General features: G+C 42.6%; 1 protein-coding gene across 3 annotated transcripts in view; it reads left to right on the forward strand.

Moving 5' to 3' along the window:
• The first annotated feature begins 16872 nt into the window (after positions 1 to 16872).
• LOC147464487 (uncharacterized) overlaps positions 16873 to 25260 on the forward strand; it is a 56207-nt gene continuing 47819 nt past the window's right edge. Inside the window, exons 1-3 of one of the 3 annotated variants that reach the window (XM_086515267.1) lie at positions 16873 to 17318; positions 17977 to 19998; positions 20090 to 20140. In XM_086515267.1, the coding sequence (XP_086371393.1) occupies positions 18103 to 19998; positions 20090 to 20140 (1947 nt within the window). In that variant the 5' untranslated portion in view covers positions 16873 to 17318; positions 17977 to 18102. The remainder of the gene's footprint in view (positions 17319 to 17976; positions 19999 to 20089; positions 20141 to 25260) is intronic. The other 2 variants (XM_086515262.1, XM_086515275.1) reach the window with 2 other exon arrangements.

Here is a 25260-nt window from a genome sequence, read left to right on the forward strand (position 1 = left end):
AAGATTGTGAACTTTTTAGTTAATGGTTTTCCACCCAAAGAGCTTCGTAAGGACATAGCTCAAAAACTGTTAAAAGAATGTGAACCTTACTCTCTCATTGCAGGAACTCTCTACAGGCTAGGGAAGGATGATATTCTTAGATGTTGTGCCCCCGAGCATGAGTATTTATACATACTGCAAGAAGCCCACATGGGGTATAGCCGGAGGACATTTCTCAGGGAAACTACAGCTAGAAAGGTGTTGCAATCAGGCTATTAGTGACATACCTTATTCAAGGATGCGTCACTTTTTGCAAAAGGATGTGATGAATGCCAACGTTACAAGATCACTCAACGAAAGGATAGGATGCCCTTATATCCTATTAAAGTGACTCAACCATTTGAAAAATGGGGTTTGGACTTTGTAGGCCCAATTAGTCCGGCAGCTCGTAGCACTCAATCTTGATATATTATCGTTGCCACTGACTATGTAACAAATTGGATGGAAGCCAGGGTGACACGCAAGGTTGATGCAAGATCAACTGCCAAGTTTATCTTTGAGAACATTATTACAAGATTTGGTTGTCCCTTTGAGATTGTGAGTGAAAATGGCACTCATTTTAAAAATGGAATGATAAAAGAGATCACTACCAACTTCATGATAGCTCACCATAAGTCCACACCTTATTATCCACAAGCAAATGGCCAAGCTGAGAGTATCAACAAAACTCTCATCTCCATTTTGACAAAAACAAATAAGGCTCATCGTACAGATTGGGATTTAAAGATTACATCAGCTCTATGGGCTTATCGTATTGCATACAAAGTTTCCATTAACTATGTTAGGAAATAAGACGTAGCTAAATAGATAATTGAGTAGATTACTTAATGGAGAGAGACAGATTTATATACACGAGATTATAGAGTAGAGAGAGAGAGAGAGAGTACACACGATATACGTGGTTCACCCAATGTGGGCTACGTCCACGGGAAAGCAGCCACTCAATGGCTTTAGTACTTCAAAACAAGAAGTAGTTTACAAAGGGATTATACCCTTAATGGAGCTCCCGCCTTGCTTCACTCTCACCACCTCACACTCACCTTGTTGCATCAACTTCACACTATGAAATGTGTATAGAAATGGCCTCCTTTTATAGGCCAAAAGGGCTGCCCTCTCTTATGAGAGACAGCCATGTGTAGCCGCCCTTGTGCGAATAAGTTCAAATCAGACCCTCCAATCCGCCCATGTGTGGCCGCCCTTGAGAAGACAAGTCCGCTTTTGAATTCGGCCATCGGCCATTGAATTCGGCCACCGGCCATTGACTTTCGACCACCGGCCACCGGCCATTGACTTCCGACCACCGGCCATCGGCCATTGACTATCGGCCACCAGCCAACCGACCGGTTGTTTTCCGACCACTTTCCGGCCGCCGGCCGGCCATAATATTCCGACGAAAAAAAAGTCCAGGGGCCTCCGCCCCCGAGGCCTTTAAAATTGCCCCTGATTCTTGTCCGTGAAATTTTTGGTTTCCGGGGAGTGATTTTCCTTCACGCACGATGGCTTCTCCTCATAATGGGGGCCTTACAAATGTGCGCTTTTACCACAGAAAATTACAAGGGTAAATCAGGCTCCATACTTAACAATCTCCCACTTGGAGACTGATCTCCAAACCAAACCTGTGACTGATTTACATTCTGGCTTCTTATCCTTGAATGCCGATTGAAGATGAGCAAAAGCTCAACTTCTCCTTGTTGACCACCTTTGTAAACATGTCTGCAGGATTTTCACTTGTATGCACCTTTCCTAGCTTTAGTTGTCCCTCTTCCAAAAGAGTGCGTATGAAGTGATATCTCACCTCAATGTGCTTTGTCCTTGAATGAAAGGATGAGTTCTTCGCAAGATGGATAGCGCTTTGGCTATCACTGTACAAGACACAATTGTCTTGTTTGAATCCAAGATCTTCTAAGAATCTGTGAAGCCACAGAATTTCTTTGCTTGCCTCCGTCATTGCTACATACTCTGCTTCCGTGGTAAAAAGTGAAACCACTTTCTGCAGCTTTGAAGCCCAGCTTACTGCTGTGCCTCCAACCGTGAACACATAGCCAGTAGTGCTCCTTCGAGTATCTTTGTCACCTGCCATATCTGCATCAGCATACCCTTCTAGAAAAATATTAGTTCCTCCAAAATACAAAGCATTTGTTGTTGTCCCTTTTAGATACCTAAGTATCCACTTCACAGCTTGCCAATGCTCTTTACCTGGGTTGTCCATGAACCTACTCACAACTTCCACTGCATGTGCAATGTCTGGCCTTGTCCAGACCATAGCATACATTAGAGAACCTACCGCTGCAGCATATGGAACTTTAGACATATAGGCTATCTCCTCTTGTGTCTTTGGACACATATCCTTCGCTAGTTTAACATGACCAGCCAAAGGTGTAGAAACTGGTTTTGCATTTTGCATTGCAAACCTTTCTAGTACCTTCTTGATGTAATCTTCTTGAGATAGCTTTATTGTCTTCTTCGTCCTGTCCCTTGATATTTTCATACCAAGTATCCTCTTTGCAGCACCTAAATCTTTCATTGAAAAAGATTTGGACAGCTCCTCTTTTAGGTTTTTGATGTCCTGCATGTTAGCACTTGCAATCAACATGTCATCAACATACAACATTAGGATGATGAATTTCCCATCTCCCAAATTCTCCGTGTAGACGCAGTGATCCGAGTTGCATCTTGTGAATCCATGATCCAACATCCATCGATCAAACTTGAAGTACCATTGTCTTGATGCTTGCTTTAAACCATACAAGCTCTTCTTTAATCTGCAAACCATTTTCTCCTTACCTTTTACGTCATACCCCTTTGGTTGAAGCATGTAGATTTCCTCCTCTAAGTCACCGTGAGGGAATGCCGTATTTACATCCATTTGCTCGAGATTTAGATCATGAGCAGCCACAAGGCTTAAGACAAGCCTAATTGAGTTCATTTTTACAACAGGAGAAAATATTTCATTGAAGTCAATACCTTTCTTTTGAGAAAAACCTTTTACCACAAGCCTAGACTTGTACCTTTTCTTCCCACCTTCTTCTTCCTTTAGCTTGTACACCCATTTGTTTTGAAGTGCCCGCTTACCTTTAGGCAACTCAACCAACTCCCATGTTTGGTTGCGATGTAGTGAGTCCATCTCCACTTGCATGCTCTTCGTACATTCTTCTTTGGATTCATGTTGCATAGCTTCTTCATATGATTCCGGCTCTCCAGAATCTGAGATCAAGAGATGGTTGAAGGAAGGAACAAACCTTTCTGGAGGTCTACTTGCTCTTGTAGATCTTCGGGGAATAGGTTGAGGCTCCTCATTTGGTTGACGTTGTTGCACATTGTCACCGTTTGCAGTCCTTGAGTCTTCACCGTCCTCAAGCTCCATGTACTCATCACCTGTTTCTTTTGTTTGTTTTCTTTCCAAGTAATCTTTGTACATATTTTGTTCGTTAAAAATTACATCCCTACTCCTTAAGATTTTACCATCTTCAGGATTCCATAGGCGATACCCAATGTCTCCTTCTCCATAGCCAATGAAGAAACACTTTTTGGACTTTGCATCTAACTTTGATCTTAGGCTTCTATCTATGTGCATGAAACCCTCACACCCAAACACTTTGAGAAATGCATAATTCACCGGTTTACCTGCCCATGCCTCTTCTGGAACTCCCCCATCCAATGCCGTTGAGGGTGACCGATTGATTAAGTACACAGACGTACTTACAGCTTCCGCCCAAAGCTCAAGCTATAGGCCTGCATGCAGCCGCATGCTTCGTGCTCGTTCCATGATTGTCCTGTTCATCGTTTCCGAAATCCCATTTTGTTGAGGTGTCCTTGGGGTTGTCCTTTGCCTCCGAATGCCATTGCTAGCACAAAAGCTTTCAAAAGCTTGGCTGCAATATTCGCCTCCATTGTCGGATCTGAGGCATTTAACCTTGGTACCTGTTTCATTTTCCACAAAGGCTTTCCACCTTTGAAATATGGAAAATACATCGGATTTATTCTTCATGACATAAACCCATGTTTTTCTAGTCCCATCGTCTATGAATGTTACATAGTACAATGAGCCACCAAGTGATGGTGTACTTGCAGGACCCCAAACATCAGAATGAACCAACTCAAGTTTTTTATTTTTTCTTTCATTTCCTGATTTTTGAAATTTTACCCTCTTTTGTTTACCATAAACACAATCTTCACAGAACTCTAAGTCCACTTCTTTCAAACCTGGTAGAAGCTTCTTTGTTTGAAGGATTTGCATTCCTTTGGCACTCATATGCCCAAGTCGGTAGTGCCACACCGCACTGTCAACTTCTGTAGTTGCTGCACAAGCTGAAGGTTGCGTGCTAACAGTACACAAGTAAAGTGTACCAACTTTTTCACCCTTGGCAACCACCAAAGATCCCTTTGAGATCTTCCACCGTTTGTTTCCGAATGCAATGTTGTGACCTTCATCGTCCAATTGTCCTGTAGAGATCAAATTTTTGCGAAGAGAAGGAACATGCCTAACATCTTTAACACTAGGTTGGTAATGGGACACTTTTATGTCCTGGGACACTTTTATGTCCTGTTAAGTGACCATTTTCCTTGAATTATGTCAAGAGTTTCAAAATGGATTTTGAGGTGCTATCTGTCTAGAAAGTTGTCTCATGAGCTGAAAAAAACTCGACATTTTTTTGAAATATCAATTCCATCTTTAACCTTGTCCTTGCACAACATTTCACAACCTATAATGTGTGAAAAAACGGGTCCTATTTTTGGCTTTTTTCAACTTTTTGCAACTATTCCACTCTAGAATTCATGTTTGTGAGGTCTATAATGCTAGAAAACTATCTTTAGTAGTCCTCAACATGTCTTGATGCTTCTAGGGAGAAATAAATGTTAAAGTTGTAAGTTATGACCAAATTAGAAAAATTGTCAAATCCTGTTTTTTAACCAATTTTAGCTCTTCTATGATTTTTTTGGTGGCTTTCATGATATCCAAATGTAGTTTTGATTTTCTATGTCGCATATTGTAACATAAGGTAATATTCCTTGAGTTTTGGAGCACCTAATACCCTATTTTGCATAGTAGACAACGATGGTTGATTTTTTCAATTATAGAAGAAAACGAAACATTCTAGTATATCAAGTATGGCTTTTTCAATATTGTTAGTTTCTTGTGACAACTACATGCATTTTGTAGGTAGTAACCATATCTAGTCATAAGGATCAAATTTGGCTAGATATTGAATAGTTTCTATGGGATTCTACAACTCATAATGTTGAGCCCAGTTGTTTCATGTTTGCTGTATTTAGCACTTCATCTTTGTCCCCAAGATTCTCCTTGGTAAGAGATGTATTATTCTTTTGACATGCTCCATGGCTCCTTCTGAACCTAAAGGACAATAGGGAACTAAGAAAACATGCATATATTATTTGTATTGAGCGTGGCTATAGAAACTTTGATGATAGGTTTACAGAATGGTAAAAATTCAACTTTTTTGGTACCTATTTCTTTTGGCAAAACCAAAAATAGTGAGTGAGAAGCAATCATATGTTCAGATCACCAACCCATTGAAGTTAACTAGGGAATTTATCTCAAGTCCTACAAAAATCCCTAATTGTATTTTTATGCAACAAAACCTAAGAAATGACTGTTTTTGATGAAAATGTACTGGTCCATCAACTTTGGAGGCTTGGTGTGACCAAAAGATGAGAAATTTTACAAGTTTGTTATTTTTTTCATGTGTAGTAGGCCTTGAACTATAACCTCATGAAAGGATTTTACAAAATGAGTGGATCTACTATGGTTTTGGAAGTTTTGTTCAATACCTTGAAAGGACACTTTTATGTCCTGTTAGGTTACCAACCTAGTGTTAAGCTTCCATTCATTTTCGTTAGCAGTTTTGACAGAAACTGTACCTTTGTCGACAATCTCACAAGCTTCATCATCTCCCAAGTATACATACCCAAAATTACCTTTGGTGTAGTCTTGGAAATGTTACTTGTGTGGTGTCGCATGGAATGAAGCCCCGGAATCTACTATCCAGGAATTAGACACATTGTCTAATGAGAGAATTAGAGCATCTTTCTCTACTTTACCTGCCACATTGGCCTCCGATGTTGGCTTGTTGTCTTGAGACTCTGTCTCCTTCTTCTTCTTGGACCAGCAATCCTTCTTGACGTGGCCCTTCTTGCCGCAGTTCCAACATTCAAGAACTGACTTTGTGCGTGACTTGCTCCGCCTTGAGCGATCACGACCCTTTTGGTTTTTGAACCTCTCCTTAAGCCTTTCTCTTGTTTCCACTGATAGTGCAGCACTTGATGATTCTCCTGTGCTTCTCCTTCGCATTTCCTCGCTTAGGAGAACACCCACAACATCATCAAACTTAAGAGTATTTGTGCCAGAGATAGAATTACTTACAGCCATCACAAGGCTGTCCCAACTATCCGGTAGAGATGATAGTATAAGGAGAGCTCGCACTTCGTCATCGAAATTGATTTTCACTGATCGAAGTTGACTTATGTTTGTGTTAAAGTCATTTAGGTGTTCTGCAACTGAACCATTCTCTGCCATCTTTAGATTGAACAAGCGCTTCATAAGAAATACCTTATTGGATGCCGATGGTTTCTCGTAGAAGTCGTCAAGTGACTTCATCAAGTCCTCCGTGGTCTTCATCTCTGAAACATTGAAGGCCACCGTTGACGCCAAGCTTAACCGGATTGTTCCCAGTGCCTTTCGATCAAGGACAATCCATGCTTCATCTGCCATTGTTGTGGGCTTCTTTTCAAGATCGCCTAGTGGCAAATAGAGGTCCTTCTGGTAGAGATAGTCTTCAATCTGCATCTTCCAATGTTGGTAGTTTTGTCGTTGAACTTCTCAATCTTGAGCTTCCCTTCCTCTGCCATAACTCCCACTCAATTCAAGGAATCCTTTCCTTGAGATAGTTTAGCTACGAGCAAACCTTGCTCTGATACCAATTGTTAGGAAATAAGACGTAGCTAAATAGATAATTGAGTAGATTACTTAATGGAGAGAGACAGATTTATATACACGAGATTATAGAGTAGAGAGAGAGAGAGAGAGTACACACGATATACGTGGTTCACCCAATGTGGGCTACGTCCACGGGAAAGCAACCACTCAATGGCTTTAGTACTTCAAAACAAGAAGTAGTTTACAAAGGGATTATACCCTTAATGGAGCTCCCGCCTTGCTTCACTCTCACCACCTCACACTCACCTTGTTGCATCAACTTCACACTATGAAATGTGTGTAGAAATGGCCTCCTTTTATAGGCCAAAAGGGCTGCCCTCTCTTATGAGAGACAGCCATGTGTAGCCGCCCTTGTGCGAATAAGTCCAAATCGGACCCTCCAATCCGCCCATGTGTGGCCGCCCTTGAGAAGACAAGTCCGCTTTTGAATTCGGCCACCAGCCATTGACTTTCGACCACCGGGCACCAGCCATTGACTTCCGACCACCGGCCATCGGCCATTGACTACCGGCCACCAGCCAACCGACCGGTTGTTTTCCGACCACTTTCCGGCCGCCGTCCGGCCATAATATTCCGGCGAGAAAAAAGTCCCGATGGCCTCCGCCCCCGAGGCCTTTAAAATTGCCCATGATTCTTGTCCGTGAAAATTTTGGTTTCCGGTGAGTGATTTTCCTTCACGCACGATGGCTTCTCCTCATAATGGGGGCCTTACAAATGTGCGCTTTTACCACAGAAAATTACAAGGGTAAATCAGGCTCCATACTTAACAAACTACACACCATTTAAGATGGTGTATGGCCAAGAAGCAGTTATGCCTTGGAAGTTTGTCATTCCTAGTCTTCGAGTAGCTTCTCAAGAAGGTTGGGATGGTAACCCTTAGTTGAGCGATTATATATCCTTGAAAGGCTAGATAAAGAGAGACAATTAGCTGTGCAAAATGCACTTGTGGAGAAAGATAGAAGGAAGAAATGGTTTGATCGTCATCTAAAGAACAAAGATATTAATGTTGGTGATAAATTCCTCATGTATGGAGTGCGTAACGAAAAGAAAAAGTTGAAATATGCGAGAAAAGGACCATATAGAGTACGTGAAATCATCCCACAAGGAACCATTCGTGTTGAGACTCTAGATGGAGTTGAAACCATTGGACTCCTCGATGGTAGAGATATTACGATCCTTTAAGCCAAAAGGAGCTACATGCCATCCCTCAAAATAAGGCAGCCAAGGCACAAACAAAATTGAAAAAGATACAAGCTCAAGCTGAGGCAAAAGAGCGACAACAACGCATAAGATGCCAACGAGAGGCCAACCTTGGAGTTACACATGCATTCCACTTTGAAACAGAGGATGATTGGTTGGACTCTGACACACCTCTACGATACCCTATTAAGCTAAATAGTGCCTATGAAAAAGTGCTATAGAACGCCTTATTGGGACACGGGTGCTAAGTATAATCTACTATCATATGGGGTGTGGTGTCAGTTGGGAAAGCCACCTCTCTTTGAGAGTATTATCCAAGTCAAGGGTGTCAACAATAAAAAAATTACGTTTTTTGGAATCTAGCACACTTCTGTCAGTTATGACAATGGGGTTGTAGCTCAAGACTTTTTGGTCATGCCTATTGGAACTATGGGGGGTAATATAAACCTAGGACGCACGTGGATGATAGCCACCAAATGCACTATTGATTGAGGGACAGGGGGTGTCACAACGCAGAAACCAATTCTTACCCCTGCCACTCAAACCATAGTCCCTGAGATATTGCCTCTTAAGGAAATAAAACCCAAAACATTGCATGTCCAAGAGGTTGAACCATATGTCTCCATAACCCAACTCTCTAGAGCTTCAACTAATGTAGTTGAAATAAAGCTTGAGACACACAAGATCCATCCTAGTATAACAAAGAAAACATACAAGTGGGTCCCTAAAGCTTCTTTAGCGACCATAGCTAGTGCTAAAAGACAAAGGCCTGGTAAGAGACGTCCCACTCGCCCTAAGAAATGTAAAGGAACGTTCTGTTGGATTCCTAAAAAACTATTGGAAGCCCAAGGCTACTATGAGAAAATGATCAAATTTGGGTGCCAAAACGTAAATTGTACTCTTACTTGTCACCTGGCCCATGTGAGCCCAATCATGTGGCTCCAAAACGAATTGAAGATCGCGAAAAGAAAAAAATCATGGAATGCTACACACCCGGTCTAGAGCTTGTTTGGGTACCGAAGAAAGAACCATTTGTTTCACCTAGCTCAGGAACATGGAAGTCAAATGAAGCTTCTTGCTCTTCATGTAGTTCCTATACGAAAATAGAAGCTTCGATACAATCTCCACCTACCATTGTACATATCCATACAAACAAGGAAGAGTTTGCACCTCCCGTTGTAAGTTCACCACCTACAACAACGTTGCAAATGAAATCATGGGAGAGTACCTTACCACCCTTGCAACTAGATGAAATGCATAAGGCGGTTAAAGACTATTGGTTAAAGCCTTCACCCATAACAACTTGGAATAGTTGGTTTCAAAATGTGACAACATCATTCCAAAAGGTATGATCTACCCAAGGAAGGGGTGAGTGTTTGCTGGCATCCATCATTCACTTTCTTCCCTCTCAACCTTCCTCCCTGACCTCTCAATCTCCAATCCTAGGAAATGTATATATAAAGCCTTATACTCACAAAAACAAGATTAAAAAAAGTAAAAGAGTACGGCCACCAAACAATAATGTGGAAACTTACAAGTTATATACATAACACAAAATCATAAAAACACATTATGCACAAGAATATGACCCTTGTAATATTTGCACTCTAACCATCATCTATCTATGTGTACAAACATGGCTAGTATGCTAGAGTCACCCACTCCTGCCTTGGGTGAGAGGTACCCTCGTTACTTTTTACGAGTGTTTCACATGGTCTTTCCAGTGCTTGCCTGTGAATGGGATTTGGTAGGTAGTAGAGAGTGTCTCTCCCATTGCAGAAGCCTACCCTTTTGACCAGGATGACTATAGGCGTCTAGTGACCTTCTTAGTAAACATTGGTGCCTTTGATAATGAAGAAGATTTACATGATTACACGGATGATACATATGGTCTCACGAATGATGACTTTGGTTTTCTCGACGATGAGGATAGGGGTTTAGCCTTAGGGTTCCCCCCCCAATCTCTACAATATCCTATTCCCTTGACTCTCTAGGGGGAGTGCAAATAATTAGGTTAGGGTTCCTTATATTTTTGATTGTGTTCAATAAGTGTTGGTACCTTTTCCCAATGATGTGCATCTGGAGGTGGATGTTTGGCGGTGACTATTGTGCAGTTTGTGACTACATAAGGATGCCTTCAAAGGACAACGACAATGGATGTTCTCCGTTATATCAAGTGTACTACTTCCTTTTATCTATGCTTTCCACAGTTACATGTTTGCATCTTGTCATTTAATTCTAACAATGCATAAAATTTATGAAGTTGTGACATTGCCAATTTAGATGCTATAATTTTTTCAAACTTCTAGTACCTTGTTTTTTTCTTTGAGTTTGGTCTATTAGTTGGTTTTAAGTAGGTATCAGGACCTTAAGCTAAACTAGGCCACTTAATTGCTGACTTTAATTGCTAAATAGTCTATTAATTATAGTAACTTTAGTAATGTTTTAGGCTATGAGGATATAGTTATCTCTAGTTTATTCCACCTAAGTGTGACTTGTGTTGTGGAAGTCCATGTGTTAAGCTAGTATTTGAGACCTCGAGTCTCCCGGTTAGTTTATGCTCAAGCTGGTATTTGAGACCTTGAGTCTCCAGCTACTTGTAGCAACTATGGCAACGCAAAAAAAAAAAAAAAAAACAAATAACACAAACTCCCTTGTATTTTATGTTGATCACACTTAAGTGGTATATGTGACAAGATCACTAGTTTTTAAACCCCGACGAGCATTCCTAGGGTTAACTACTCTTTAGTCGATATTTTTAAATTAACGTTAAACAATCTTGTACTTACTTTAGCCCTAGCTCTTGTTTACTTCTCTTAGAGTCAACCTAATAGACCTTAACTCGATTGCATTTCATTCCGATGCTACGCTTGTTCTAGTTGGCAATGCTACAATTCATGATTTTTTTTTCATTTCCTAGAATATCATATATGCATCTCACTTATTGCACGCATGGACATGCTGCCTTTGAGCTTTCACAATGTTGCTTTTCTTCTGACACAGGTACTTCTATCGTGGATCTCGATGTTGCGATGTTATATTCCAAGGATGGAATCTACATCAGGAAGGAGGGCATGTTAACCATCGACGTCCACTTCTAGTAGTCATGGGCCGGGCTTGTCGATCCAATAGGAAAAGGATAATAGTGATCGTCGATGAGAGGCACACTCTAACTGGAACATTCAAGGGTTAGTTGGCTAAGCATGGGGGCCCAAGTGTGAATGGGCGAGCTCATATAAAAGTCACCTAAACCTTAAAATCACTCTTTCTCTCATTTGTGCAGTTGAAGAGCGCTCTTGCTCCATCTCCATCTTCATCTCCCTGTGTGTGTGTATGCGTGAGAGAGAGAGAGAGAGAGAGAGAGAGAGAGAGAGAGAGAGAGAGAGAAAGAGAGAGTGTGTGCAATCGAGCATTGCGACGATGGCATGACGGCGGCGAGACGGTTGAGCGCGGCATGATGGTAGCTCCTTCTTCTTCGTGGCAAGGAATCCTCCACGAAGGCGAGTGTAGGGCGGTGAGTGACACACCCTTGCTCTCTTGAGCTTGCTAGATTAGTTTGGTTGTGTGCTTGCAGCCATTTGTGGCTCGCACAAAATGTACGGCAAGTCCCCTGCATTGACAGGTGCGACAGACGCACACACCAACACGTGTTGGGCAACATGGCATAGACGTGATTGCTTGCAATAAGCCCATAAATAAACCACCCTACAAAATGAGTCATTCTGAGGCTACGAAGGTGGAATGTGAGCTTGTTGACTATCTTAGTAGAGGTTTTATACAACCGAACTCTTCACATGGGCCTCTCCCATCTTGTTGGCAAAGAAAAAGGGTGGTAGTACGCACATGTGAATAGATTACCGTGGCCTGGATGCGATTATTGTTAAGAACAAGTATCCATTACCGAGAGTGGATGAGTTATTTGATAAGTTCACCCATACTCATATATCTACAAAGAGAGACATGCAATCAGGGTATCATCAAGTACGCATTTTGTTGATATACCCAAAACTACTTTTTGAACAAGGTTTGGCCACTATAGGTTTTTGGTTATGCCTTTTGGGTTTACTAATGCGCCAACTACTTTCATGACGCTTATGGGCAGTATCTTGAAACCATAAATGGACAAGTTTGTTATCATTTTTCTAATGAAATTCTAGTGTATAGTGCCTCTGAGGAAGAGCACTTACAACATATCAAGCAGGTGTTTGAGTTGTTGCGGCAAAACAAGTTATATGCTAAGGAATCCAAGTGTGATCTTCTCAAGGAGGAAATTCATTATTTGGGATATGTAATTTTAGTTGTCAGGCTATACATGGATAAACCCAAAGTGGATTCCATTAAAAGATTGCCTTTTCCCACAAATCTAGAAGAGATGTAGATTTTATTGGGATTTGCAAGTCTTTATCGATGGTTAATTAAGAACTATGCTCATATTGTTGTACCAATGACCAAACCAATTGAAAGCCAAGGGAAAACCCTTTTAGTGGAGAGAATCTGAACAACAAATTTTTGATGCTCTTAAGGAAGCATTAACTACAACTCTATTTTAGCTATTGCGGACCCTATGAAACCATTTGTGCTAGAAACAAATGATAGTAATTGTGCTATTGGAGTAGTCCTTTTATAGGAGGGAAGGCCAATTGCATTTGAAAGCAAGAAGCTTGATTCTGCTTAGCAGAATTACTTTGCTATCAAACAAGAACTCTGTGCAATAATGTCTGCTTTAAAAATGTGGCGGCGTTATTTGTATGGGGCTCAATTTGAGATCGTGTTTGACCATGAAAGTATAAAATTCTTTACACAACAAACTGATTTGAAGGGTCAAAAGGCAATGTGGGCTGATATTCTTCAAGAGTATGATGCAAAGCTATGGTTGTTGGGTTTAAGCCCTATGTGGTCTATCCCGTGGGAACAAAGTCATATGCGCCACTCTTTGTGTGTGGAGTTCTGCAACGTAAAAGGGTAGCTATTATTGGCCTACACTCCTTATATGTAATTGGTCATTGATTGATAATATGGTGTGTTTTCTATTTTGGTTGAAAATCTACTCTCTCTCTCTCTCTCTCTGCCCTTGCTCTGTGTGCTCAACTCCATGGCTCCCTATCAGCGTCATCCTCCGTAGCCTAAAATGTAATAGTGGTAAATGGGGGATGACAACAATGGGGAGCCATGGAGTTGAGCGTGCGAAGCAAGGGAAAGGGGGGAGAGAGAGAGAGAGAGAGAGAGAGAGAGAGAGAGAGAGAGAGAGAGAGAGAGAGAGAGAGAGAGAGAGAGAGAGAGTTTGACCAAAATAGAATGCATACTATATCATTAATCGATGACTAGTTATGTAGATAAGGAGTGTAGGCCAATAATAGCCACCTCTTTACCATGCATAACTCCACACACAAAGAGTGGTGCATACCACTTTGTTTCCATGGGATAGACTACATAGGGATTGAACCCAACAATCCCTTCCTCAAGGCCAAACCACTGACAATGGGCTGAGTTCAAATCATGGAAGAGTTCAACCACCTGAAACAATGAGTAGAAGCCCCCTTCCTACCCCTTGACAACAACATCAGGGTGCGTGTACTTCTCTCGGATAACGATTATAGTGGAAACAACTAGACTTCAACCAAACATACAATTTTGGGAGATCTTACCACTTTTTCCATGTGGCGCAACAAAATTGGAGAAGAACATACCTTGTTTTATGTCGTGAACACCTCAAAATGGCTTGGTTCAAATTTTTTGGGGCTATTTTGGATGGTCGATATTTGTGTTAATATGTCCGTAGTTTATAGTCTATTATTTAACACCACCATGGGAAAGATAATGTCGTGATGGATGCATCGAGTAGAATACCCTTTCTTAATAATCTATCTATCATCGATAGTACAACATTAGGATCTATTCTTGATACATATACATAGGATGAAGATTTTAAGACTACATGGTTCACATGAATGAGTATATTCATTTTTGGAGCACCATTCAAGATCAATTTATGTATTTCAAGTGAAAGCTTTGTGTTGTACATATATTTCATCTCATGATCATTGCATAAAACTATCATCGTGCTGGTCATCGAGGTTTTGTTGTCACTTACCAAAATTTGTGTCATGATTTGTTTTGGCCTACTATACACATTGATGTCAAGAAGTATGTTGAATATTGTTTGGTTTGTCAAAAGATTAAGTCTACCACAAGTAATAGATCAGGACCTTTTCATCCACTGCTCATTTCTAAAAGTCCTTGGGAACATGTTTCTACATATTTCCTCTACACATAAGCATGATATGATTTGAGTAGTGATTGATCTTTTAGTAAACGAGCGTACTTTTGAAGTGCGTATGGACATTCACTTCCTATGCTAGCTTTTCAATTGTCGAGCTCTATTCTAGCTAGTGATGACTTTATTGTTGATTTTTGTTCCATTTACAACAATAATGTTCATGCTACCCTAAAACACCACAAGAATCGTGTTTTCAAAGAAGGAGATTATGTTATGCTGAGAATTGAAAAGCGTAAGATTCAAAGTTTTGATACTAATGCTTTTGTTAAATTTTCCCCTCGCGTTTATGAACCATTTCGCATTTCTTATATCATCAATAATGTTTCATTTATACTTGATTTGTCTTCCCATTTGGCACATATGTAATGCATTCCACATTAGTTTATTGAAACCATTTCAAGGACCTTTACCATATCATCTAGTCTTCAATTAAACAACAGAGAAAAGACACGGAATCTATAGGACTTTGATCACAAGCTTGACAGAAAGAAGCTCCATTGCATAACAGTATAGGGAATACTCGTAAAGGTTCTTGAAATTTCAGACAATCTTTGAAAATCCTGTTAGATGACCTCAATAATTTTAGAACTAGCTCTCTACAAAGTTGTAGAGCTTGAAAAGAGCTAAATTTGTAACGAAACAAGTTTTGCAATTCGACCTTGTCTGTGACTACCTATTCCCCTCCCTTTTTAGAAATAGTAACTTTGAATTTGTACAAGGAGGTGGTATGAATGTGGAGGTTCAGCCTTTTTTGGGATTTTGAAAAGGAAGATAAACTTTTTAAGCCCTTATGCCCATCCACTTGCCCTTTTACCCATTTTGCCTCTAGTTCCTACTCACCAGAAGTCGTATTTTGTCCTCTTGAGTCTCACACTTCTTTGGCCATGAGTGCACTTCCTTGCATGCCTTATTGTCCTTTGAGATGTGTTTTCTTTGTTTGGTATTGTCATAGAGAGAGAGAGAGAGAGAGAGAGAGAGAGAGAGAGAGAGAGAGAGAGAGAGAGAGAGAGAGAGAGAGAGAGAGAGCATGGTAAAGCCTAAAATTATTGAAAATTCAATTTTGATGACATTGCGGGTGGGAGGAATCTTATAATTTTGTTTGCCCTTTTGAGTGATCGACTTGAGATGCATAGAAAGTTAGTGGTTTAGTATCACTGTGTAAATAGGATTATGGTTAGTGGTTTAACTAATGCGTGGATGAATGAATTGCAGATTGGAGTTGACATAGGTTTGCAGAGCAGTCTCACGTTTTGTCCTAGTTGTCATCATGGCCACCACTCACTAAATTACTTTGTATATAGGTTAGCCTTGAATAAGTTAGTTTATAAATATTGGTTATGGGAAACATATCTTGTAAATATGTAGATGAGAAGGACATGCTTGTAAAGAGGAGTTTAAAATTGGCAAGTTATTGTAATAAAATTATCAAATACGCAAGTGCGAAGGGACCTATGCCGTGCACTTTGAGTGTAAAATTAGGCCATTTTTATGCAAATTTTATCTTCTCTCTCTACTCTATGTGTTCATGCTATTGATTTTGGTTACATCAATTTAATTATTCTCAACTTAGTATATGCTGTAATAGTTGATTGAGCGTATGTGCATAAATTTATGTCTAGCATGTTTACATATGGTTTGGAAATGTTGAGAGGGATGCTTAATTATGTGTGTAGAGTTCTAGTATAGTGGTGTTTCTTCCCTCGAGTCTCATAACAAAATAGCAAAATAAAAATTTCATCAAAGGCATGTTGTGCATCGAGAGGCAGTACTGCGTTGTTAATAAAATGCAACACATACCTTTGAGAGCATCGTGACTCAACTATCATCTTTCATTAGTTTACACCACTTGACACAAGGGAGCACCATTCTCACAACCATACACAATAGTAATATGCAAATTGCTATAAACAATGCATCGCTTATGATCAAACGTCATCTAAGTTCTTTTTAACATATGAGTCGAATTTTCATAGAATCAATTGTTATTAAGTATCTATGCAACACACCCAAACATTCTTCTTCTTTGACAATAGTAGTAAGGTTCCTTGTGTTCCTTCAAGCACCAAACAATCTTGTCTCCAAGCACACACATCATCGTTAAAAAAGCTGCCCATTACCATATGCTAGGGATGCAGTGTTAATAATTAGAGTTCACCAAAAGTAGCCAAGGCAGGGGTGAAGGAAAATTCCAATGACGACGAGGGGGGTAAAGGAGAGGGCTCAAGACCATCAAGGGAATGTTTTCAAATCGCCTTAGGAGTCCACTGCTTTCTTCTTTTTGTTTGGGCCACTCTGTATTCTCAAGGTCTCATAATGTGTGTGAACATTTAGAAAACATGGTCCTTATTCTGCCCACTCACTTGGATGGGATCATGGGTCCTGGTGTGAATGTACCCTCCCTCACGACGCCTCGAAAGACAAGCCGCATCCCCCTAAATTAAGCACAAGTCCTGCCATTTCGATCCCCTCCTCCTTCCCTCTCCCACTTCATCTCCTCTGTGTAACCCTAACTCTCCCTGCGTTTTACCTTCCACCTCCCTTTGATGAACCCTCCTTCCATGCCTGTAACTTCTTCAACCCCTTCTTCTGTACCAGACCGATTATTCCCATTCGTCTAGCAGATTTTAACCGATCTGGTGCAGAAATGATTCGTCTATTCTCTTGCAAATAATTCGAGATTCTTGCTGTGAAGAGGGCAGATCAAAGGCAGGTGGAGTAGCGAGGGAGGGGGCAAAGAAAGTGCGAAGCAAAGAAAGGAAACCCCGTTTTCTTCCTCACGAACGAAAACAAATGCGTTTTGAATCAATTTGTGGTTGGCCCCTCACAGTGGCCATGGCGATGCAGAAGGTTGTTTCCTTTGCACTTTAGAACTTTCACGGCCTTGTGGGAAAGTGTGGTATTGGCTGAATGTATTTTTCGGGTAACGAGTGATACCCCCTATGTGTCAGTTGTGGACTAGTGATCATCTTGCACATGTTTCTCCTGAATGTGCTGTTTGTTGGCTTATGTATTGATGGTTGTTACGTATGGGTGAGTAAGAGGAATCTCAATGCACAAAGGGAGTTTATGTTTTATCTGATTGAATGTAGTTAACCAGCATAAGATTTTCAAGGTTTTTGCACGTTTGATTGGTTGTGCCACAAGTACCGGGAACTCCATGCCATGAAGGTAACTAAACCTAGGTTATCCAGGGCATGTCATTTTTGAAACTTTTGTGCAGGACATAAGTTTTTGACTCCTAACTTTTTGATTTTCTAAACTAAAGTTTATTTTGGTTTTGGTGGTTCCATTAACCTTTGCTTCCCCAGCAGCTTGTCAACTGTGAGAATCAGGACACAAGTTTTTGACTCCTAACTTTTTGATTTTCTAAACTAAAGTTTCTTTTGGCTTTTGTGGTTCTATTAACCTTTGCTTCCCCAGCAGCTTATCAACTCTGAGAATTGTCTGAGCATGCTTCCCAGATAGCACAGGGGTGTAAGCTGATACTGGTTTGGTGTTCATGCAGGATTCCAAGAATGAGTTGTAACATTGAGGCGGATTCTGGCTGCTGCGTGAACTGGGTCAAGCTATTTGTGTAGTTCGAGATTTCTTAGTGACAGAACGCTGTCTGCAGTTTTTTTTTTCTTTGATCATGGAGTTAAATAAGAGGGCAGACATGAATGATCCCCCTCTTTTAGCAATTGGTAGGCCAAGTTATGACCTTGTCTCCACTGAGAATGAACATCAAGCAGGTGCCGGCACATGGTCTCCAATGGATTGTAATGGGGTTGGTCCAAGTTCTATGAATGATATCTGGCATGCTGATTGGAGGCCCTATTCTGGTGATTTGTCACACACACACTCAGCTCAAGCACAACACCGAGCCAAGCGCCAACATTGCTGGGGTGCCACTTCATTGATTTCTGAGGAGCAAGGAGTTGGACCCAGCAGCTTACATGATGAAGACTCAATGAAGAGCTTACGCACAGAGCTATTTGGATGCTGTGAAACAGCGAATACAGGAAACACAGGGTTTGATTTTTTTCAATCTACTCCTAATTCGGCCTCCACAAGCAGGTCACCTTGTCCTCCACACGGTTTAATGCTTGTAAATAACTCAAGACAAGCAACTGCTAGTGGAACAGGACATTGGAATGCAGGTGTGGCACAAGGTACAGGTCTAAGTTCATTTTTTGCCGAGGGTGATTGGAAGATCACCAGGGACTTAATGTCAAGTGAATCTACAGAAAGTAAGAAAGGGAAAGGCGTGGATCATTTTCACACAAATGCAGGTGGAAGTGGCATTGAAATCAGCGGATGCCAAGAACTGTCATATTTTCCAAATGCCTTGGAGGCACAACCAGAGAATGAGAAGGGAAAGTCTGGCAGTCCCATCGACTGCATGTCAAAACTGAGAGCCGAGGAAGTCCAGGGGGATTTTCGGGGTGCATATAAAAGGAAGATTTCACCTGTTGACTTTGTGGAAAGTTCACCTTTTGATTCGCATTTTACTGCCTCAAATGAAAGTGCTGCATCCAGAGCAGGGGGATCTGGCATTATCCCCGATCAATTTGGGTTCACGAACTTTCCTCCAATTGGTAGTCTCTCTACAACTCCATTTTGGGGATCTCACCACGACCTTACCGAGCATGCTAGCAATGAGTCCTCAACAGGCATCATGGAAAGAACTTCTGGTTTTATTGGCTCTTGTGAAGATGCTACAAGAAATCTTCATAACCAACCATCCAGCATAGCAAGTGATACACAGTCACAGTCCCACTTACCGGTCGGAAGAACGAGGAGGTCTGCTCTGGCACATTCTTCAACAAGGAGGAACTTGGATTCTGAGAATGGCAATGCCACAAGTAGCACCAGTCTGCTGATAGGCAGTGATCATTGGCCTTCTTTGGGGGGTGAGAGAAGTCCAGCACCTCTTCCAGCAACAGCCAACTGGGGTCCAAGTGGGTCAAGGAGAAATGGTAGTGCCTTTACGAGCCCTGGTTCTAGGGATAGGGGAAGTTTTCAGGGAGCATTGGAAGGAAGCCGCTTCAGAAATATGCCAGGAAGAACTCTTGATTGGGCCATGGCAGCAGCAACTGCAGCAGCAGCAGCACCAGCACCAGCACCTTCAGAGCTCAGACCAAGTCAACTGTTTGCAGGAGGAGGTGTGGCTGGGCCAAGTGGCAGAGAGGTAGACCTTCCGGAATCTAGTACTCGGATCTCTCAAGCTGCTAATTCATTCTTCAATTCAGGGGTATTGGCTTCTTACTTTCCCACTCCAGGATCTAATACGCATAGATTCAACATGAATGCTCCACCTGCTGCTATCTCGGCAGCTCCTAGTCACCAGATTTTGGCTGGACCTCCATTGGAAGCATCTATGCCAGGAGCAGGGCAGCATGCAAGTAGGTATACGACGTTATCTCCCTCTCGTGGACGCCGAGAGGCTGTATTCCCAGCACCTGTCCAAAGTTTACTTGGCTTACCATTCCGAGGAATGAACACACTGCGTGCAGATGGAGAGTATCGTCGCCAGTTTCTGTCTGAGGTTTGTGTTGGCCTTACCTTTGACTATAGTGATGTCGTTTAGTACGTCTATATTGATATACTCATGTGCCACTCCCTTTTGTGTCTGCCAGATCTTAAATGCTATGCACCATGCATTTAGGAGTGAAGATCTTAATATTGAGGTGAGTTCTGACATCCACCTTTTTATTTAATCTTTGTGCTTATTCTTATTTCAATTAACATTGTTTTTATGCTCCTTTTTTTTCTTTCCTAGAAAAGAGGTAATGTTGATTTTGAGGAGAACTTTTCACTTTTAAATATCTCAAGGAAACTGTGTGTTTTGCGACAATCATGGCTTTTTTCCCTTTTTTGTCTTTTGTGTGATTTGTCAGTCTTGCCCCTTCTGGATTTTCACACACGCTTCAATTGGCTTGGCTTGAAATCTTGAAGGGCCTGTCTATACCTTTCTTTCGTTCTTTCTAAAGTGCATCATCAGCAGGCTGCCTTGCTCAGGCCCTTCTCTAGCCTTATGCAATTTTCTCTAGTTTTAAAACTTCATGGCTACCATGAAAGAGCCCCCTGAAAACAGACTCCTATCTAGGGGCAAGTACCGTAGGGGAGGAACTTTGCCTCTCCATTTTTTCTGATCCTCTCTCTCTCTCTCTCTCCCCCCCCCCCCCCCCCCCCGAATTGCTTTGTCTTGTATGTCCATTACCTAAGTGTTGAATTTATGGTTTTACAATCTGAAAATTACGGTTCATGTTGTCGAACACTTGGCAGTAGGCTTGCTCGTTATAGTGGTATTAAAGAATAGTTGATTGCTCTTGTAAGGGCAATCTGATATAGATTGGACACTGTCACGAGGACGTGGCAACTGCTAACCTTAGTTGTTGGTTTCTTTCTAATGATTTTTGTTTTATTTTTGAGACCCTCTTTTTGAAGTTGCAAATGGTTTGACATTGTATGGCCAATGTGAACGGCAGTTTCACCCGTAAACGTGAAGTTGGTCGGCACTGGAAGTCCTATAGTAAGAGGATGTCTAGGCTCAGTGCAAGATCATGTAGGTCGCCCCGTCGCACTCAACAAGTTGGCGGATACTAGGAAGTGAACTTAATAAAGGCATAAAGTCAAGGTGGGACTACCAACAGAAAGTATCCGACAATTGGGCCACATTGCACTTTTGGATGCGGTCCCAATGAGGATAGATGGTCAGATGACCAGTGGGAGCCAAACGGAAGTATCTCCTAAAATTTAGGGAATTGCTATTTTGGGCCACGAAATTTGTTCGCGTCATTAGCTTCAGAATGACAAGGGGAACATTTTATTACTCTGGTGTAAATTCAATTGATGCACCAGTTGAGAGAGTTGAGAGATTTTTAAGCAGGAAGCCCAATGCGGGAAAATTGCATATGAGTGCCAAGTGGCACTTTTTGGTCAATTTACCGAGTTTGGGAGAATAGAACTTGTAACTTACGTTTTGGAGCAGTTTTGGAGGTTGATAACTGTGATTTTCAGCCATTTCTCTCCATTTTTGAGCTTCCCATGACTTTACCTAGGACCAATGAGTTCATATTCAGCATTGGAAGGCATTAGATGCGTGTTTACAGGGTTGTTTTGTTGCGTTTTCAGCGATACGCAGGTTTTGGCAGCCATGGAAATCTTTCCATTTTGCATCTATTTGTTCACAGATGCATTACAGGTCAAGCGCAGAAAAGGGGGCGCTCGATGTATGCTGGGGGGATGCTTCATTGAGAACCTGTCAAGGTTAAGAGCTATGGAGTGCTTCCTTTCCTCTCTATGTACAGTGTGGTGCTAGGAGTGATGACATGCACACTACACACTGCTCTCTCCCCCCTACATACAGCTATGTGATGCCCCACAAGAGGGCTCTTCATTTGACTGATGTACAATTGTGTGGGTTCATGCTTTTGTGCCGAGGCAAGAGTCTCCTTGAGCAGGAACAGGGGTAGCTAACTGCTACTCCAAAGCAGGCACCAGTGAGGGTCATAACCTCACCGTACAGGTGCGTTTTCAGCGTTGTGTATGTGCTGTAAATTGACTGTTTTTTAGCCATACGGATGCCAAAACCATTGGGAATAGTGCCCCATTGGCAGAGGACAGCTAGGAGACTGTTTGGGGCTGAAAACTGGGCAAAAACCGCCATACGGATGCCAAAACCATTGGGAATAGTGCCCCATTGGCAGAGGACAGTTAGGAGACTGTTTGGGGCTGAAAACTGGGCAAAAACTAGTAAATACAGCGTGCTGAATTTACTGTTTTTGGGCAGGAATCAGAGGGTTTATGCCAGTGGAAGAGAGTTCCAGTAGGGGAATTTGTCACAAAGTGATGACGTGGCGGACAACAGAAACCCTAATTTCTGCCAAAAACCCTAATCTCCGGAAATCGCCGGGCTATAAATTTTTTTTTTTGGAAAATGATGAGCGACGCAAATTTTGCTTTTTCTCTACAATATGAGAGAGAGAGAGAATGCTTTTGCTTTCAAGTTTTGATTCTCTGTGAGAGAGAGCAATTGCTTTTGATTTGAAGCTTTTGGGGCTCTGCTTTTGGGCATCCGGCATCCCTTGTAACCTTTAAATTAGTGGTGAGGGCCTCACTTCTCAGAGCATCTGGACGCACAGTCTGAGAGTGAAACCCTAGCGACTCTCTTGTACTTTGATTTGATTAATATAAAAAGAAATACCGAAAGGGGTGCCAGTCTTTGGGGCCAATATCTCTAGGCACGGAACTCTGTCGGGCCAGTGTACATCTATTGTGATCTGTGACTTGTTTTGAAGTGGTTATTTGGTGCTGTCGCGGTTGATTCTTGACTTGGAGAGTCCAAGTCTGTTACAGTGGTATAAGAGCACGGCCGATTTCTCTTCCACGGGAAATCCAATCCCCGATTTTTTTTTTTCGCGGCACCTATGGCTTCAGGCAATGATCAGTCGACTCCCTCTGCATCTGGAGATGCGGACTGGGATCACAACGAAGTTTCAGAGAGAGAGTATGGCCCGCCTCGGCCTACTCAGGCGGAGCAGCAAGAGATGGAGCGTCGAAAATTGATTGATGATGCAACAAAGATGATGCTCAATTTTGCCAAGGACCCAAAGATGGCAAAATATATGAACCAGACCTCTTTGAAAGAGGTACAGATGGAGTGACAAAGAACCACAACACCACTCTCGAAACCCGCTCTCAAGAAACCTTTTGCCTCCAAGAAATATACGGAGAAGGAATTGAAGAACGTGGTTGATGCACGGATTGCTCAGTTTTTCGACGTGTAAAAGAAAGGCAAAAAGCACGGCAAAAAGTAGAAGAAAGGCACTGACTTCCCGGGATATTTGGGTCATCGGTCGACATTTGACAAGGCAAAGAAATTGAAGAAGCGCATCAAGTTTGAAGACCTACCCAGTTCTTCTTCTTCTTCTTCTGACAGTTCTTCTAGCTCTTCAGACTCGAGCGAAGAAGACAGGAAAAGCAAAAAAAAAGTGAAGCAAGAAACAACGCTTCGGAAAGGGCAAGAAAAAGGCAAGGAAGTTAAGTCTCGCCCAATGAGTGACACTTCCAAAGAGGACTCGTCTACGGACAATTCAGACTTTGACAACGAAAACTTTTATGCGAACAAGAAGAATGTTTACAAAGCCAACCAGTATGACTATAAAAGCAAGAAAGTCCAAGAGTTTAAGGAAGATGGCCACTCGATCAAGTTTGATACTTTTTCAGGATACTCAGATGCTTCGAAGGCTTTGTCTTTTATACAGCAGTTTGACATTGTATAAGGGGTATGAGCCTCCCGAAAACGGCCACGGGAGGGGACCCCCCACCTAGACACGCTAGCCTCACTCCACGCACTCGTGCATCGTGGGGACTCCACGCAAGGTTCCCCAGGGCACGCTATGACCCTCCGTGAGTGTGGGGGAGCCTGAGTCTACATGGGGCTAGGGACCCGGAACGCAAGACCCGCGAAACGCACCACGGCCGTCGACCCACGGAACGCAATCACGCCCGAGCCGGTCCCGTCCGAGCCGGGCCCCCTGAGCCGGTCCCGTGCGAGCCAGGCCCCTTGAAGACAAGCACCTCGCCCGAGCCGGTCCCGTCCGAGCCGGGCCTCCCTTGAGTCGGTCCCGTCCGAGCCAGGCCCCTTGAAGACAAAAGCACCTTAACCCGAGTCGGTCTCGTCCGAGCCGGGCCCTTTTTCTCCGCAAGCTTCCGCAAACGCGCCCACCACGCTTCTCCGCATTGACGGCCCAACTCCCGGGTCGTCACACTTGGTATCAGAGCTCCAGGAAAAGAGCTCGAGGCCCCCGTCCCCGTGACGCGCCCAACCCTCGGGCCGTCACCACTTCTGTAAACACAAAGGAAAGATGCGAGCCAGACAGGGCTCTTTATAACAAAATCAGAACGACAAAAACGCGATGGACTAACCCGACTTAGTTTGTCGCGCCCCGGCCACGTTTGTGGCCCATGCTGAGCTGAAGACCCACTCAAGTCTACAAGAGACCAAAGGGCATCGTGCTAGCCCTCCAAATGACGTCCACACAGGGACAAACAGGGATCAGTTTGAAGATTGAAGATTCAGCCAAAGCCTTCATGGTGTCATGACGACCAAAGCTACTTCAACCCAAAGACTGCATCTAACCAAGTAACCTTACCCGATTCCAGATTCAGCGATTGGAAACCAAAGCTGGTGTCAGCCTAAGTCTACAACGCGCGTCAAAATGACGGTAAGTTTCCTTGCAACTTCGCAAGGGTTGCATTGCGACGGACTCTCTTTCACATTCGGCTTTCAAGAAGTCTCTGCGTGGGCCAACGCAGCAGGTGGCTCCGCGCACACCGGGTTACCTTTTTGGGGAATGCTCAAGTATGGGGAATTCTACTTGGGTATTCAAAGCATACCTTATCAGCCTTCTGCCAAAAATCCAAAAAATACACACACCTCATTCCAAAAATTACAAAAACAAAGCATGTTTTTCTACTTGCATTCGGGTACAGTTTCCACGCACTTTGCACTTATATGCAACCCTTAGCCTTTGGCCTCATGCATAGCCAAGCTCTCTTTTCCCTTCGTTCGACGAGGACGTCGAACTTTCTTCAACCGGGGGTGTATATAAGGGGTATGAGCCTCCCGAAAACAGCCACGAGAGGGGACCCCCCCCCCCCCCTAGACACGCTAGCCTCACTCCACGCACTCGTGCACCGTGGGGACTCCACGCAAGGTTCCCCAGGGAACGCTATGACCCTCCGTGAATGCGGGGGAGCTTGAGGCTACGTGAGGCTAGGGACCCGGAACGCAAGACCCGCG

The sequence above is a fragment of the Adiantum capillus-veneris genome, chromosome 1 (genome assembly GCF_014529385.1).
Source record: "Adiantum capillus-veneris isolate H3 chromosome 1, ASM1452938v2, whole genome shotgun sequence".
Taxonomy (NCBI): Eukaryota; Viridiplantae; Streptophyta; class Polypodiopsida; order Polypodiales; family Pteridaceae; genus Adiantum; species Adiantum capillus-veneris.